At 41.5% G+C, this 16,349-nt stretch overlaps 1 protein-coding gene across 1 annotated transcript; it reads left to right on the top strand.

The window, feature by feature from the left end:
- The first annotated feature begins 2,464 nt into the window (after positions 1 to 2,464).
- CTBS (chitobiase) lies at positions 2,465 to 16,349 on the top strand. The gene is made up of 7 exons (XM_048498975.1): positions 2,465 to 2,699; positions 5,382 to 5,520; positions 7,665 to 7,873; positions 8,130 to 8,301; positions 8,769 to 8,866; positions 10,815 to 10,976; positions 12,805 to 16,349. Exons 1-7 carry the CDS (start codon positions 2,562 to 2,564, stop codon positions 12,991 to 12,993), a joined length of 1,107 nt encoding a protein of 368 aa, XP_048354932.1. The 5' UTR covers positions 2,465 to 2,561; the 3' UTR covers positions 12,994 to 16,349.

Raw genomic sequence — 16,349 nt, forward strand, 5'->3', positions numbered from 1 at the left:
GTTGTTGCTTTCTCCAAGCACATTTTAAGTTTCCCAAACACATTCATTTAATGAGGGTCATTCTCAAAACACTGTGTTTCAGTTGAATTTTGTACTCCATCGACATCAGTCTATTCAAGATACCAGTTCCAGTGTTAACAAGGAAAGCTGCATTGTTTTGAAGCTCAGATAAGGCTTGATAAATTTTATCCTTTATTGCATTTATTGTATAAAATTGTGAACTTTTGCTGGTTGTCACGGACTGAGAACTGCTGCAGAAGGTGTCCTTGTGCAGCTGGTCAAAATATGGGTTGTACCAAAGGGCGAAGGGAGTCTGGGGAAAACACCCCACCCAATGCTAAACAACCCAAGATAATATACTTTTTCCAAGTCAAAACAACAAATCGCTTTGAAATGCTTGCTGATAATGACTTGGAATCAGAAACAGAGATAAAGTTTACAACACTGGGAGGTATGCCAGCTAGCAGGAAAACAATGGTGGAATCAGGATACTCTCGTGTTACTTTATATAAAGCTGATAAGCTGGAGAACCTTGAAGGCGGCACAGACAAAGAAATTAATAAAAACAACGACCTTGATAATTTCCCAACTCTAATGGTAGCTACTGTTGAATATATTTATTAAGAACTAAGGTTCTTAAATGAAAAGATAGATAAAAGTTTTGCACCATTGGTGAAGGTGAGAGAGGATAAAGAGAAAGAACAGTTAATAAGACAAGAAAACTGCCAACCAAAAGCTACTAAAAGGAATAATGACTCTTCCATTAAAAACTGTAACACCTCATCTTGAAACCTTTACTAAAGGATGAGGTGAATTATATAAACCTACTACATGTGGAAGCCCTGGAGCTAAATAAGCAATTACCAAGAATTCTGCTAACATTTAAAAATAATAGAATCCCCGAAATACTACAAAAGAAAAGACCTTTTTGGCTACAAAAGGAGTGTTTGTTTCCAGAGGTATTTAAAAACACTCTTATTCACCCACTATTAATGGACTTTACACTGGAAAAAGTTAGGAGAACTCACAGTGTTAAAAAGAAAGAACCAATGACTATTATGGACATAAATAACCAAATGCAACCGATGGAAATGCAGCATCTTTCTAACTGTAAGGGAATATCAGATACCCAGATAATGGAAGACGGTCTTAAAGAGTCCTTTATTGCCCTTCCAGATCAGGAACAAGATTAGAATTATTACAAGAACTAATCAACAGTAGAAGACTGCCACTAACACAGAAGCAAGTAATAAAGAACTGGGATGATAATATGCTGGATTCATCCCCTCCAACAGACCTTAAAGAAATTCCATTAGTCCCAAGTCCTAAAACTCAAACCTCTCGTATTGTTCAATCTATCGATTGGGAAATTAACAAATGGTCTAACCAAGTTCTATCATTTAACCCTACTGAAGTAAAAGAAGGAAAATCGTGATATAAATTAAAGAGGCCAGCAGAGGGAGCTCTATGGGATTCACAGTGATCAGGCAACTTCACTCCAGAAACCAGACTTTATTAAAGACTGTTTATTAACCACGTTTTGTGCCACTGCGTGCCATGGAGTGTGGGATGCATGATTGTTGTGTTCAGACATGTGGCTAAGGGTTTGAGCTGTGATGTGATGGTGATTTGGGGGTGGCCAAGTGGAAAAATCAGGAGGATCCGATGAGGATTAGTGGTTTTTTACATTTTTGCACCACTGTAGCACCATGGAGCATGGAATGCATGATTTTTGTGTTCAGACATGTAGCTAAGGGCTTGAGCTGTGATGCAATGGTGATTTGGGGGTGACTTACTGCAAAAATTATGAGGATCCACAAGGATCCAGGTTTTTCAAACTGGTTTTTTGTGCCACTACAGAACCACAGAGCATGGGATGCATGATTGTGTTGGTGCTGCCAGTAGACTAAGACGTGCTCTACAGTTTCTTGGTGGTTTCATTTCATTTCAGTGCAAAAATCATATGAATTCATAAGGATCCGTTTTAAATCGTCTGGATCTGGCTTTTACCCAGACCCGTAAGGTTTTCTATAACAAAGAATTAGTGCAGCCTCTCTTTCTGAGACCCTTTAGCAACTCTTTATGGTCTAACAGGACATGAACTTCCGAGCTAGTTTGCTTCTGATATATTTAAAGAAATGCTTTTGTCTCCATGCCTTCCAGTCCCCTTCGTGCTTGCGCTGTGATCACATCACATGCGATTTTTGCCAGAGTTCGCCCTCTTTTTAGCAATTTGTGCAGGAGCTCCACTTTTCAAGGGAAACCTTTTCAAATAAGAACAACTGTCACTTTCCTTCTGTCTTAATTTCTCTGATTCGTAAACATAAATAAACACATTCCAGACGGGAGACTCTTCAGAAACACGCCGCGGTCCGTGGACGTCCAAACTCCGTTGTTCCAGGGGACTCCCTTCCGCTCTGCTCGGAGCCACGCCCTCTCCTTGCACGCTAAAAAAGCGATAAACTCTCTGCAGGCCGAGCCGCTGGGGACATCGTCGCCTTCCCTATAAGCGCAAATCAGAGACCCTGCTGCAGGAGGCGGCGTGAAAAGAAGGCCTCGCCATGAAACGGTTGCTAAACAGCCGAGGCGGCGCGCGCCTCTTGATGGTGCTCCTCCTGCACCTGCGGGGGGCTTTCGGCACGTGCCCCTGTCAAGACCCTTCGCTTTGCAACCCGATCTCGGGCACCAGGGATTTTGAGGTGCGCATGCGCGGTGACCTCCTTTGGGGGGATTGGGCGTCGAGAAGGAGAAGGGAGAATGCAGAGCATGGCATTGGTGGAGGAGCTCTGGTTCCTCTGGTTCGCCAATCCGCGTTAGCGGTGGTGGTTGTACTGGTGTAATGGGAGGTTTAGCCTCTGCTTTTCCTATCAGCAGTTTTGCCCAGCGGGTAGCGTTGCACTTTGGGTCTCTGACAATCCCGTTACAGCTTCTGTGATGCTGCAAGAAAAAATTCGCTTTCTCCGTCTTTCCATACGCGCCCCAGAAGAAATCTGTGCCTGATAAATATCTGCTTTCTCTTAAAGACACAGTAGCGTGGCTCATGGCAAGGCAATCACGTTCAGCCTTCTCCCAAACAAGACACCTTGCTCCCAAGGAAACCAAAGCATGGAGCGCTTTCCCCTTATCTTGCAAAAGCAAAATTCATAACTGTGAAAATAACTCCAGTATTTAGAACAATTAGAACAGTATTTGAAGTATTCCATCCATCCTTTCTAACTCCAGCAACCCAAGCAGTTTGGAACATAGTTTTAAAACAGAAAATGTCTATTACTTATTGTGCATCTATGTTGGCATTTGAAAAAATTAAAGTTTGACATGCATAATAGGGGGCCCAAGTAAAGACTTTGCTGCTATTAATGCTGTGAAGGAAGGAGCTAGGGAGTCCTTTGGCTGTACCCTCAGTCTTTGCCCAATTCAAGATATGGCTGTTAATCATTCATTCTGGCATGGTATTAGCTGTAAGTAGTCCTGAGCCAGTGCTATTTCAATACTCAAAACCATGTTTTTGATTGCATGTCCAGTTCTTTTTTCAAAAACAAACCTAAATTGTGTATATTATGAAAGATGGTTGCAAGGAATATACACAAGTTTGAAAGGCCAGGTTCCGCTTAACATCTACATAACGTAAGTTGCCCTATATGTTTTTGTGTTGTATCTGAGACACATCTGTCTCTCCATGCTAATAAACTTAACACTGTTCAAGGCTTGTGTGTGTGTGTGTGTGTGTGTGTGTGTGTGTGTGTGTGTACCCCTACAGAAGGCTAAAAATGTTGGAACATGTAAAATGCAAATGAATGTAACAAAATTCCACAAGTTTTTCTTTTTTGGAAAAGCAGTTTTGAGAGTGAGCAGTTTTGAATGACGGTGAAGTGATGGGGAAATTTAGATACAGGAGACAATTTTGGAATGTGTGGATTTTCTATATTCTGTTCTGGAAAATGCCAAATTCACTTCCCAGTTTACTGGAACTTAGTTTCAAACAAATATTCTTCTATTCTCAAGTTCTGTAGGGATTTGTCCTGGTTATCCACAGTCTGTGTTTTAAAACAGGGGCCAGGATGTAAATCCTAAACTGCCTTGGGTCCTGAGATGCTCAGCACAAAAGTGGTTAAATAAATATTATTCGGGATTGGCTCTTTTGGTACATTCCCCAAAGAGTGCTTAGATCTTCAAATAATCTGCTGGTGATCCTTGACCCAAAGGAAGTTCAGCTTTTTTGACCCTGGCCTCAGTCTGCGGGACCTTTGGCAGTTCTGCAGGGCCTGTAAGACAGAGCTGTTCCACCAGCAGATGGCTGAGGAAGCAATGATACCATCTGGCCTTCCCCTCCCCCTCCTTTTCCCACTAGATTCCATTGTCCCTTGATGGTGTGGAAATGTTGCTGATCGCCATCTCGTGGTTTTTGTAATATGTATTCATTGTTTGACTTTTAAATGTTTACATTGGTTTATGTTTTATATTGTGTATAAAACATATGAAAAAATATAAACATTGTGTATTGTGTAGGGGCAGCATAAAAATCTAATAAACTAAACTAACAATAAAAATTCACTTCAAATGGTTTCCCTGTCTTCTGGAAATAATAGGTTGAGCTATAATATGTCAATAAGAGCCCCATGCAAAGGATGAGCCGAATTTGCCCGTGGGAGCAACGGTGGAAGGGTGATGTTGCTGGCATACAGCCCTCCCTGGTGCTAGGACATGATGCAGGACAACAGCATTAGCATTCCAGCACCTCTGCCACCAGTGTAGAGGGGGCAAGCTGGGGGCGTGACCAATGTTAGTTTACTTCCCCATGGCCATTCACTGTGTTATGCTGGCTGACGGGGCCTCAGACTTACAGTACCAAAAAGGGTGGCATAAATCTATTGCAACCAGTGGGGGCTTCTTGGTGGTGGGGGAGGCTTTTTTGCCTTTCCAGCCTCTCCATGCTGCTGGGAAGCCCCTTTGGGGGCAGCAGCATGGCTGCAGTGGTGCAGCCAGGCACACAGCCCCTTGGATGGGACTGCCTGACTTGGAAATGCTTGTCTTGAAGAAAAGATTTACATTAATAATACCATCATTGTGCTATAAATTATCTATGAGCTCTTCAAGATAGCATTGATAGCATTGAACTGATAGGTGCTATCATACACAAATGTTTAATGTGGATCCCCTTAATCTTCCTAAAGTTGAAGCTCTTTAGGGTTTAGATCCTCTATATGAAAATCCGTCTACTGTTCATGTTTTAGGAACACTCTTCTGCTTTGTATTCTTCCATAATGGTGTAGGGAGCGCTGGGAAAGAGAGGTAGAACTGACTTTCCTGTCATTTATGTGAAGTTGGGAAAGATAGAAATTCAGACTGTTAATAAAAACATTTATCTTGCTGTGCCTCTGCAGGTTTTTGTGTTTCAAGTTGGTGGGAAGGCCTGGAAGTTCTATGACTGGTCACAAATTACAACTGTGGCAACTTTTGGAAAATATGACCCCGAGCTCATGTGTTATGCTCATTTGAGAGGATCCAGGGTTGTTTTAAAAGGTACATTCTAATCGGGGTAAATGGATGTTTGTGCACAACCTAATTCTATATATGTTTAGTTGGAAGTATGACTCATTATTATGTAGACCCATAGGACCATAGCATGTAACCTACTTCTGCTGTATGAGGCTACATTTGCAAAGAAACTGAAGTAGGCCTGGAATACATAAACCAGTTTCCCCTCCATTGACATAAGCCTCAAGGTTGATTTTGAACATACGGTAATACAAATAGTACTCAACTCCGTCATGTCTTCGCAGGCTCAAAATATTGTTAGTGCTCACCAAACCTCACACGTTCAAATCTTTAACAAATTTCTGTTTGGACAGTGATCAATAACAAAGTCTCTAGCCACCGCTTGAATGTCCAGGACACTAACAATATATTGAGCCTACGAAGACATGACAATGTCAGGCACCACTTGGGAGCCGAGTAGCTCAAGATTTTTTTATTTCAAACCTAAGAATCTGCAGCAAATAATAAAAGACTTATTGTTGGGTTTTTGCTGCTAAAAAAAGTTTTGTATTCACATGAAAGGATGGTACATGAGAGTCTTTTCCCTTTATTGTTATGTTATATTGGAGACTGAGGGACAAGTCCCACATAACTATACATTGTACTGATATTTTAGAGAGTTTTCTTTCTGTACATTATTGTAAATATATTGATAAGTTTTGAAGATACTCAGTTTTGTGACTGCCAGTCTTATTTTGTGCAAATTACTTTAGCTTTGCTTCTGTTGCAAAGTATAACAATATGGTGGACCCACTTGGAGTTTTGTAGCCCTAGTTTCCATGGAGGAAATGACTGTTTTGGAAGATGGAGCCCTGTGAGGTCCCTCTGTGCCTCAAGCTGCACCTTCCCCAGGCTTTACCCCCCGCATCTCCAGGTATTTCCTAACCTGTTCGTAACCCTGTTACCATCCCAACCAGCAGCCAACCTACCTTTAAGATTTCTGTGTTAAGATTCCCCTGCATCCTCTACCTTGAAAAACTGTGGCCCACTTTTGTGATTCTGGCCACCGGGGCAGGCCCACTTGCATTGTAGGGAATCCTCAAGGACTTATGGGGTGGGACTTCACTTTTCCCTGTATCTCCTTCCCTACACTACTCCCCCCCTCTTCTTCTGTCAACCCCCATATTCTTGCTGCTTTTTCTGCCACTCACCAGTCTACATTATATCTACCTCCCATCTTATGCAATATTCATTATGTATTTATTTTCTCACCACCTTTTTCCCCAGTGGGGAAGAAAGTAGCTTTAATTATTTTTGTCTCCTTTTTTTATCCATATAACAGTCCGGTGAGGTAGGTTAGGCTGAAACTATGTGACCGGTTCAAAATCTCCAGGTGAGGTTCATCAGCAAAAAAAGGATTTGAACCTGGGTCTTGCAGATCTTGCTCTGACTACCACATCACACTGCCTTTCATAAGGTGGATGTTGTTGAACAGTAGCAAGCATCCAGGCCTAGCTGAGTCATGCAAGTGAGGTATAAAATCATTCAGAAGTTGCTGCAAGGCCTAGAGTTGCTAGCCTCCAGGTGGGACATACCCCAGGATTGCAACTGAATTCCACAGGACAGAGATTTGTTTCCCTGGAGAAACTGACAGCTTTGGAAGGTGGACTCTAAAATTATATGTAACTGAGGCCTCTCCCTCAAAGGCCAAACTAGGCTAGGAAAGGGTCCCTCCCCCTGCCTTTTGAGAGAATCCAATCCAGAATACTTTGGTTGCCTAACAACAACCACTGAGGGAATCAGTTGCTTAAAGTTACGAGTACTTCTTACTCATTTGTGTGTGTTTTTAAAAATCCCTGTGCACGTGTGTGTATTAAATTTCCCTTTTTTCTGCAAATCTGGGGAACTTTTCGGGTTTGTAGAAAGAACTGTCTTGTCTAGTCACAGCATCAGTCATAGGATTTAAGTATCCTCAGATCTGACCAATTTCATGATTAGTATATAGATGACGATGAGTTGGCTGGGCTGAAATTCTGAGAATACTTACTAGGAAATAAGTCCCCTTGAACTTGGTGGGATTTACCTCTGAGTAAAAAGGTTTTGAAAGAGAATGGGGGGAGGGTCTTCATATTTTTCTGTCTTATAACAATGCAATAAACTGTCATCTCTGATCCCCACTTATTCTTCAGGAGATGTATCTGTGAAGGAAATTGTTGATCCTGCCTTCAGAGCAGCTTGGATAGACCAGAAGGTGGAGCTTGCCAAAAAGCAGTATATGGATGGAATCAATATAGATATTGAACAAATGGTTAATAAGTCTTCAGTGGAATACTATGCATTGACAGCATTGGTTAAAGAAACAACAGAAGCTTTTCATAAAGAAATTCCTGGATCACAGGTGCAAATAAAACAAACTGCTGATTCAAATGAGCATTATGAAATGGGATACGCTAATGCAAAGATCCCAAACACTGTTGACCATGTGGATACTTTTTGAGATTTTTTGATAGAGGATAGAAGTATATGCTGTCACAAATTGCTACCATAGGGGGAGAGGCCAATTATGAAATGGCTGTTATTGGGGGGTGGGAAACAATAAAATAGGATAGCTTCTCCATCTATTCTGAATCTGAGTAATTTTCCCCTTCCTACAGGTGACCTTTGATGTAGCTTGGTCTCCAAAATGCATAGACAGAAGATGTTATAACTATACTGGGATCGCCAATTCCTGTGATTTTTTGTTTGTCATGTCTTATGATGAGCAGAGTCAAGTCTGGACAGACTGCATAGCAAGAGCCAATGCTCCATATAACCAGACATTAACTGGTAAGAAGGAGCCCCATTACTATGAAATGTCACTCATTGTGTCATTAGTGCTAGGTCTGATGTTCTGTGTTCACAGTTATCCAGTCCCGTGGCCAACAATCTCAAATGCCATTAACTGAGATAAGCTTTTTGCCATCCCTTAAAAGCCATGTTTGGCAAAGCTGCAGTATTCATTTTAATTAGCTGCAAAAGTAGACATCTCACCTGTGTTCTGCATTTTTGCTTGAAGGCCATCTAGTTACTTTTAGCCTCTGTTAATGTCTATTCCCTATGTATGGTGTTTATGGGTAAATTACTGGCTTAGTCACATGGGAACATAAAGCTTTTCTGTAAAGATGCTCTTGCTTTTGGAAGAGTCTTGTAGACCGCTGAGTATCTGCCTGAATGGCCTTTGATTTGCTAACATTACAAGTGTAGCTGTGGGCATGGAATAAACATCAAAGTAACTTCATTTTGTATTAAATTAGGATATGATGATTACATTCAAATGGGCATTAATCCAAAGAAACTTGTGATGGGTGTTCCATGGTATGGCTATGATTATCCCTGTCTGTCGTTATCTAAGGTAAGCCTGTCATCTAAACATATTTTTGTTATGCACTGATTCTGAATAGTCTGTTCCTATAGGCTTTGCTGTAATCATCTGGTTTACTTTCCCCCCCCCCCCCCATCAGAGGCGTACTGGGAGTAAATGGTGCCCTCCCTGCCTGGGGGTAGAGCTCTGCCCCCCTCGCTGCCCCCCCAGCCCTCCCGCGCCTGGGGGCTGGGTGGAGCTCTGCCTCCCGCTGAACCCCCCAGCCTGGAGGTGGGGCTCCGCCAAACCCCCCACCCCTAGAAGCGGGGCTGCGCCCACCCACCCCCAGCTGGCAATCCCTTATGCCAGGGGTAGGGAACCTGCGGCTCTCCAGATGTTCAGGAACTACAATTCCCATCAGCCTCTATCAGCATGGCCAATGGGAATTGTAGTTCCTGAACATCTGGAGAGCCGCAGGTTCCCTACCCCTGCCTTATGCCCTCCTCTCCAAGGAGGCCAGAAGAGACTGCCGTCCCCGGCCTCAGAGAGCTGCTTTTATAAGCACTGAGGCCAGGGATGGGGCGGGGCCATACACCTGCCCCTGGGGGCATGCCCACACCTCCCTCATTAGCCAAAAGGCTGATACAGCAAGGCCATCCTCTTCTTTCTGCTGATACAGCAAGGCCTGTCTTCTTTCTACCAGTGGGCTTTGTGCCATCAGGTTTCAACCAATTTATGGTGACCACAGCAAGGGGCTTTCAAGGCAAGCGATTAAGCCAAGGTGGTTTGCAGTTGCCTTTCTCCAGCCTTCTTTCATGGTCTCCCATCTAAGCAATAACCCTGCTTAGCTTATGAGATCTGATAGGCTGAACTTTATTATGCTGCCTTCCCAAAAAGTAAAGAAATCTTTGCGGTTGTCTACAGCTGACTTGTTTAGCTTTTCACATTTGAAGAGAAAAGGAAAGAGCAAAGGTTTTTTTGGTAGCTTTTGCCAAAGATTAACCATATTTGCCCCATAAGGGGCAAGCCTCCAGTATTAGTCTGCTGTGAAGAGCAGGAAGCACTGCAGGGTATGTAAACAAACAGGTATGAATGTGAGTTTCCTCAGCTGGCTTTCTGAGTTCGTATCTGAGAACGTGCTTATGTTCGCTATAAAGTGCTGCAGGACTGATGAAAATGTAGTGCTATATTAAGTGCCAGACAGAATAATATTTACAATTCCTCCTCTACCTAATAGCAGAAAAGCAATTCAACAACAGTGCTAAAGAACCTATTATAGAATGAACCAAAATGTGCTTAAAATCAATGTCAGAGATTCAATTCAGAGCCTTGTATGGTGCCTGTATTTTGTTTCATTGACAGAGCAAATAGAAAATAAGACTTTACAGTGTATCTTGCTGCCAAATTCTACATTTTTTCTTTGAATTCCATAAGTTTATTCTTCTGTGTGGTTCCAGAAACATTTCCCCTTCATTTTTCCTCTGTTTTCCTCAGCATTTTAACTGCCATATTGTTTTGACCCATTCCCGAGCCAGCTTCCTTTGAGCATACAATCATGTTGAAATGGACTTTATTTCTCTACCCCACCAAACACTTGGCCTTTATTCTTGCCCCATCTAGTTGCCCAACTTACCTTTGAGCCATTTTCGCCTCCCCCTCCTCTTCTGTTTCCCAAAGGATTTTTTAAAATCTCTTTTTCATATTGAACTAGTGATGTAACAATGACACAGAGATACAAAGAAGCACAAAATTCTTCCCTGCAAGGGTTTTGGAACAGTGTCATATGGATTTTCTGAAAAACTGCATGAACAAATAATGGCAATTCTCAGCAAATCAGCCATTATTTGAATTCAGTGAAACCTCCTTCATGTAAAGTTAGAGAAGACTGGAGAGCCAAACATATTACTTGCTTCCCATTTACTATCTACAGATACCTTTCTAAATATATATCTTCTTGAAAATTCAGTGAATCTGTATAACACAAGCTTTGTATTTTCAGGCTCATGTATGTTCCATTAAAGAGGTCTCTTTCCGGGGAGCCCCATGCAGCGATGCAGCAGGAAGTCAGCTTCCCTATAGAATAGTAATGGATCGGGCAAATAGTTCTATGTCTGGTATTCTGTGGGATGAGGAACAGAAAGCTCCATATTTTGAATACCAGGTAAGAAGTGATCTAATTACTTTTGTGCACTTTTTAAAAACTTTAAACTTTTATTATTCTATGAGAAAATAGTTACAGCTTTTCAAAACTTTAGTTCAGAATTTTGGGCTTAGTATTTCAGAAGGTCTCTCTCTGGGAACTAATGCCATGATAATTTTCAAGTTCATAGGGAGAGATAACAGATGAAATGCACAGATGTGCAGATGAGATCGGGGGCTTCAAGGCACTCACATATTATTAACACAAAGAGCTCAGAGGACTTTGAGCATGTGCTGGCCGCAGAAGTATGTGGCCACATATCTCAGTAACACGCCAGATTGGCCAAGCACTATCAGGCCAGACTGTGGGCAGTCTGACAAAAATTCTAGTTGGCCCTAGTCTGGATTGGACCTTGTGTGACCAGAATATCCGCCTCTTGGATTTGGGACTTTGAACCTTTACTTGCACTTGGTGTCTCAATCTAGTCAGGTAATGTCTGGATCAGAGGACCAAAAAGCCTGTATAAGTATATTATGTTAGCTATTTACATTTTATTATTTTCTTCTTTGCTTTGCGGTGCTCTTATATTGGTACACATTTGCACATTTCTTTAATGAATCTAATTAATCATACTTCTATGGTGTTATTTGGGTTTTAAGGCTTCAGTCTAAACCCAGCACTTTGGCTTGCACTGGCAAAGCTACCAAATTATTTTTGGAACTCAACTTACAAGTGCCCTACCTTCCAGGGCTGACTTTATGATTAACACCTGGCAGGGCTGTAGACTTGGTTTCTTACTCTCATCTGATGTTTACTCAGAGGTGCTGATGATGGCTGGTTACACTGCATAGTGAGGATTCCCTCAAAAATTTTGTGTTTTGTTTTGTCCTGACCTGTCACTACTCCTTGACTGGCAACAGCTCTTATAGTTTTGAGCTGAGCCTGTTTTTTCTCCCAGGTCGTCATTGGGAGTCTCCCTTTTAACCACTTTTGTGTCTATCATTCCCGCACTGGCAGTCAATCCTGGGCTGCATTTCATCCCAGTCAGTGCCTGGACCAGTCTATTGTCTAGAAGCCAATGACCTTCATTACCTCTTCCTTCTTGGTCACATTTGGCCCTTGCCCTTCTCTGACTTCTGCTTTAAATGAAATCAAATAGCCCATGGGGAAGGATACATCCAGCACTGGGAAGGATACACCCAGGAGGGATGCAGCCTCGAATCTGGAGTTGTCCTAAGACAATAAGCCTTTTCAGTTTTCATGTTTTCAAAATAACGCTTTGCTCCTTTTGTACAGAGGTATAACAAAAGCTGAAGAAAGTGACTTGACCAAGGTTTCATAAGAAGTCCTTGAATTTAGTTCTTTTAGTGCCAATTGCAAAAATCTGTATATTGATCGCACACGGTTGGACCTTAGGTTATTACAGTGGAATAGCCTGGCAGAAGCAGATCTCCCTTGTCTTGGCCTTCCTCCAGCTGCTACCTCAGTTCTAAAAAGGCATTACTAGAGGATGGGGGACCTACGCAGATTTTTAAAAAAAACTATGAAGAATGGTTATAGTGAAGAACAGGCAAAACTGCTCCTTCTGTTGTGCCAAAAAAGTCTTCTTGCAGAAGCATAAATGGTCTGATCAAAGCAGAAATTGTTTTATGGCACTCTTGAGCATCTAACTTTATTTCACTTTTCTGGTGAAAAAAGCACAGTGCAACTAGTACAGGGAGGCTTATCTGCCAGTATGCAGTGTAGGCCCAACCCGTGGAATTATGTGGATTTTACTTACAAATATGAAAAAGTCTAGCAGTTAAATAGAGCAGAAGCATTTCAGCATGTTCTTTTTCCTCTTTTGTAGGACTCACATGGCACTATACATCAAGTATGGTATGATGATCCCAGGAGCATTTCTTTGAAGGCAGCTTATGTGAAAGAACGGGGTTTAAGGGGTATTGGAATGTGGAATGGGGATTGTCTTGACTACTCCAGAGGCCCTGTGGCACAACGGCAGACAGAAGCAATGTGGGAGGCCTTAAAACCCAAATGATTTCAGGAGAGTGTAAACAGAGCCATGTAAGGGTAAAATTCTTTTTAATACACACGTTAAGTAATTTTTCTTAGTTAAAATTTATTAAATTTTGGTATAAAATTGCCACAAAATTAGTTTAATTGAATCTTACATAAAAAGTTCTTCTACACAAAAAGGAATTAATATATATGGAAGAAATTTTTCAAAATTCCAGTACCTATTTTAAATGGCAGATGAGATAATAATATAACACATCAATTCTGGAGATGACCATTAATCAACGCCCTATGAAAGCAAATATTGGTGGTAAGTAAAGAAATTACAGGAAAATTTGCCAGTGAACCCCAAGATTATTTTATTTGGATTGTTTAAAGCCTGTATTGGACCAGGAGATATAGGCCATTTACAAACTTGTGGTCTCCTTTGCACTGGATGTGCATTCCCTTCAGTTTGATTCTCAGTTATGCACATATTTCCCTCTCTCAGTCACTGCACTCTCAGATAAAAGAATCTCCAGTTTCTGAAAGCTTTGAAACAGTGACTTCTTTCCCCCTGCAGGTAAAGCAGAGGGAATCAGCAAGTGTTTTGCTTTCTTCAAGTTCTTCGGCTCCTCCCTTGCTCCACTTACACAACAAAAATTTTTTTCCGCTTTTCCAGAGACCACTTCAGAAGGATTGAAAGGGCTGTTGGTTTGGCTTTTTTATTTTCACACAGAGAAATTGACATAAAACTGACAACGTCTAGTGAATTAATTAGACCACAGACAACACACACACAAAGGTGGCAGGCAATCTCTCCAGAGAGGGTTGCCTGGAGAGAATGGTGAAGCAGGATGTGGACATAATAGTGGATCATCTCAGCTAGGGACACTTCACAGCAGGAGAATCCCAGGAGTAAACAAAAAGCTGTGGGAAAAAACACTGCAAAGCAAACATCCAGGGGGTAAGTAGTTCATGCATAAAGGGCTATAGATTCAGTTACAGCTTCCATAACTGCTGCCATTATGTGTATTGCAACAGTATGCGAATCCATTAGTAAAGGAAGATAAGGATATGGACTGTGGCACTATTAACTAAGTTGACATATTATAAAGAGAAATTAGATAATCTCAGCCAAGCAGATTTGTAAAAGTGCTGGATCTTGTTTCTTAAATATTAGAACAGAAAATATTCTGACTGGCCAATTATGCATGGAATGCTTACCTTAGGGCTCTTTTCTGCACAGTGGGTTTGTAGTGGGATCTCCTCACACTTCTCTGTTTACATGCAAGGAGGCCGTCATTCCTTGCCAGAGAACTTTCCTGAACTTGGTTCCCTTAACTCTGCTCTTAGTGGTGATATTCTCTCCCCTGCTCCTCCCCTACATACACTCACATATATATTTCCTGCTGCCACCAGAGGACAGAGAGGCTTGTTATTTCCAAGGACTTTCTATTATTATTACATCAACATCTCAATATGAGAATGCAGAGGTTGTTGTGTGAGTGAACTTCTTTTCTTTGACTTTAAGGAGCTGGCAACATGGAATGGGGGGGATGAGAGGTAAGGCATGGATGTAGTGCGAGGGAGTGGGAAGGGTGAAGCTAGATAGGTTGGCTGTGGGCAGAAGGAAGATGCCTGGGACAAAACTGTGCTTACTGGCAAATCTGTCCTGTTCAGGAAGCGAATCAAATTAAAAATCATGCTAGAAGTAGTCTTGCTGGCTGCAGAGAGAAAGAAAAGTGAAAGCAGGGCTTGACGAAATACTTGCATACAAGAAATCTTGCTGTGACAGACATTCACCCCTATTGTGCAGCAGACACCTTGTGCATAATCGTTCTCCATTTTTTTAATTGAGAGGATATATAAAAAACAATGTTTTAAAATAATTTTTAACATATTCAACCACCAAGCGTGCATCCATTTATATATGAAATAAATTCAAATAATCAAGAAAGCCCTAAGAAGAAATATATCTGGTTTCTTTACAAGCATAACTAAAGGCACAAAAAATTGAAATTTAACTGAACGTCTATCTTGCCTTTTTTTTGTCCGCCCACCTGCATTATTTTCACACAAGAAAATATATTGTTACAATGAATTTTTATTAAAGATTTCAATTGTTACATATTTCTGTAGTTCAACTTCAGCAAAGATATTATCAGGGGTACATCACAAGCTCCATCTACACATTTACAATGCCCTTATGTTTGCTGGAGAGCCACATAAGGACTTTGTATCACTTGTGCATTGGGAGGTTTGTGTCTTCCAGATGCACATCAGCTCTCTACTATCTGCAACTACAGCACACAGGGAGAAGCAATTCCCCCAACCTCAGTTTTTGCACTCACAAAGACATCTGTGAATTACCACGAGACGTGGTTGCTGCTCGGGGTGGGGGAGGCGAAACCAGCAGATGCCGCCCAGGTAAGGGCGGAAGGGGAAGACAAACTATGCTGGGAAAGGGATAGGATCACCAGAAGAAAGGAGAGGCGAACCGAGGCTGTTTGCTTTGCAGTGGTTTTCCCCCACGTTTTATTGTTTACACAGGGATTCTCTCTCTGTGAGCATTAAATTTTTGAAAAGGACGTATTTTTGATCATTTTGAAATAGTGGCCCTAAGAGTGGGCAAAAAGAGCTGTTGTGTGGGCAGGGAGCAGCGAGAAAACCTGAAACAACCTTAATGCACAGTGATCTCCTTTGCTTTGTGTACAAAGAGAGAGAAAAAGTTGCACTTTACTTGATTTTGGAAATCGTGAAGATTCTCTGATTTGAGAGTGTGGTGAATTCTGAAGAGGAAAAACTGTGTGCATAATTGAGAATCAAACCTAATGGGAATGTATACTCAGTACAAATGAGACCACAAGTGTATAAATGTCCATAGTCAACCTGCTGTTACTTTTGTATTGTCAGACTGGTGGTAGCACCCACCAAGTTTCTAAGTGCAATTCATAGTGCTTCTGATTACTTTTAAAACATGCAGTACTGCAGGGAGGATTGTCTGCTCTCATACAAAGTTAACCATTCACTTTGACCTTTATCAGAACCCAGTTCTGTGTAACCTTGTGAAGAGAGGTGGGTAGTAACCCAAGACAGTATATTCTTGGTGGTGTCATCACATCTGTGGAGTTCTTTCATTGGAGAGGTCAATCTGATGCTTATACTCCTGGTTTTCAGGCACTAGGCAGGGACATTTTTAAATAAAAGGTTGTCTTTGATTAACTTTTTTGTTTTCGGATTGATGATGGTTATGTATGCTCGTGCTGGTGAACTGATCTGTTGTTATTAATTTGGTTGGTTGATTTTGATGTTATTTTAAATGATGCAACCTGTTCTGAACAGTAATCTCTGGAAAAGTAGAATATAAACACTTTTAATAAACAACAATTGGCTGTA

This window comes from Sphaerodactylus townsendi, linkage group LG05 (genome assembly GCF_021028975.2).
Source record: "Sphaerodactylus townsendi isolate TG3544 linkage group LG05, MPM_Stown_v2.3, whole genome shotgun sequence".
NCBI classification, from domain to species: domain Eukaryota; kingdom Metazoa; phylum Chordata; class Lepidosauria; order Squamata; family Sphaerodactylidae; genus Sphaerodactylus; species Sphaerodactylus townsendi.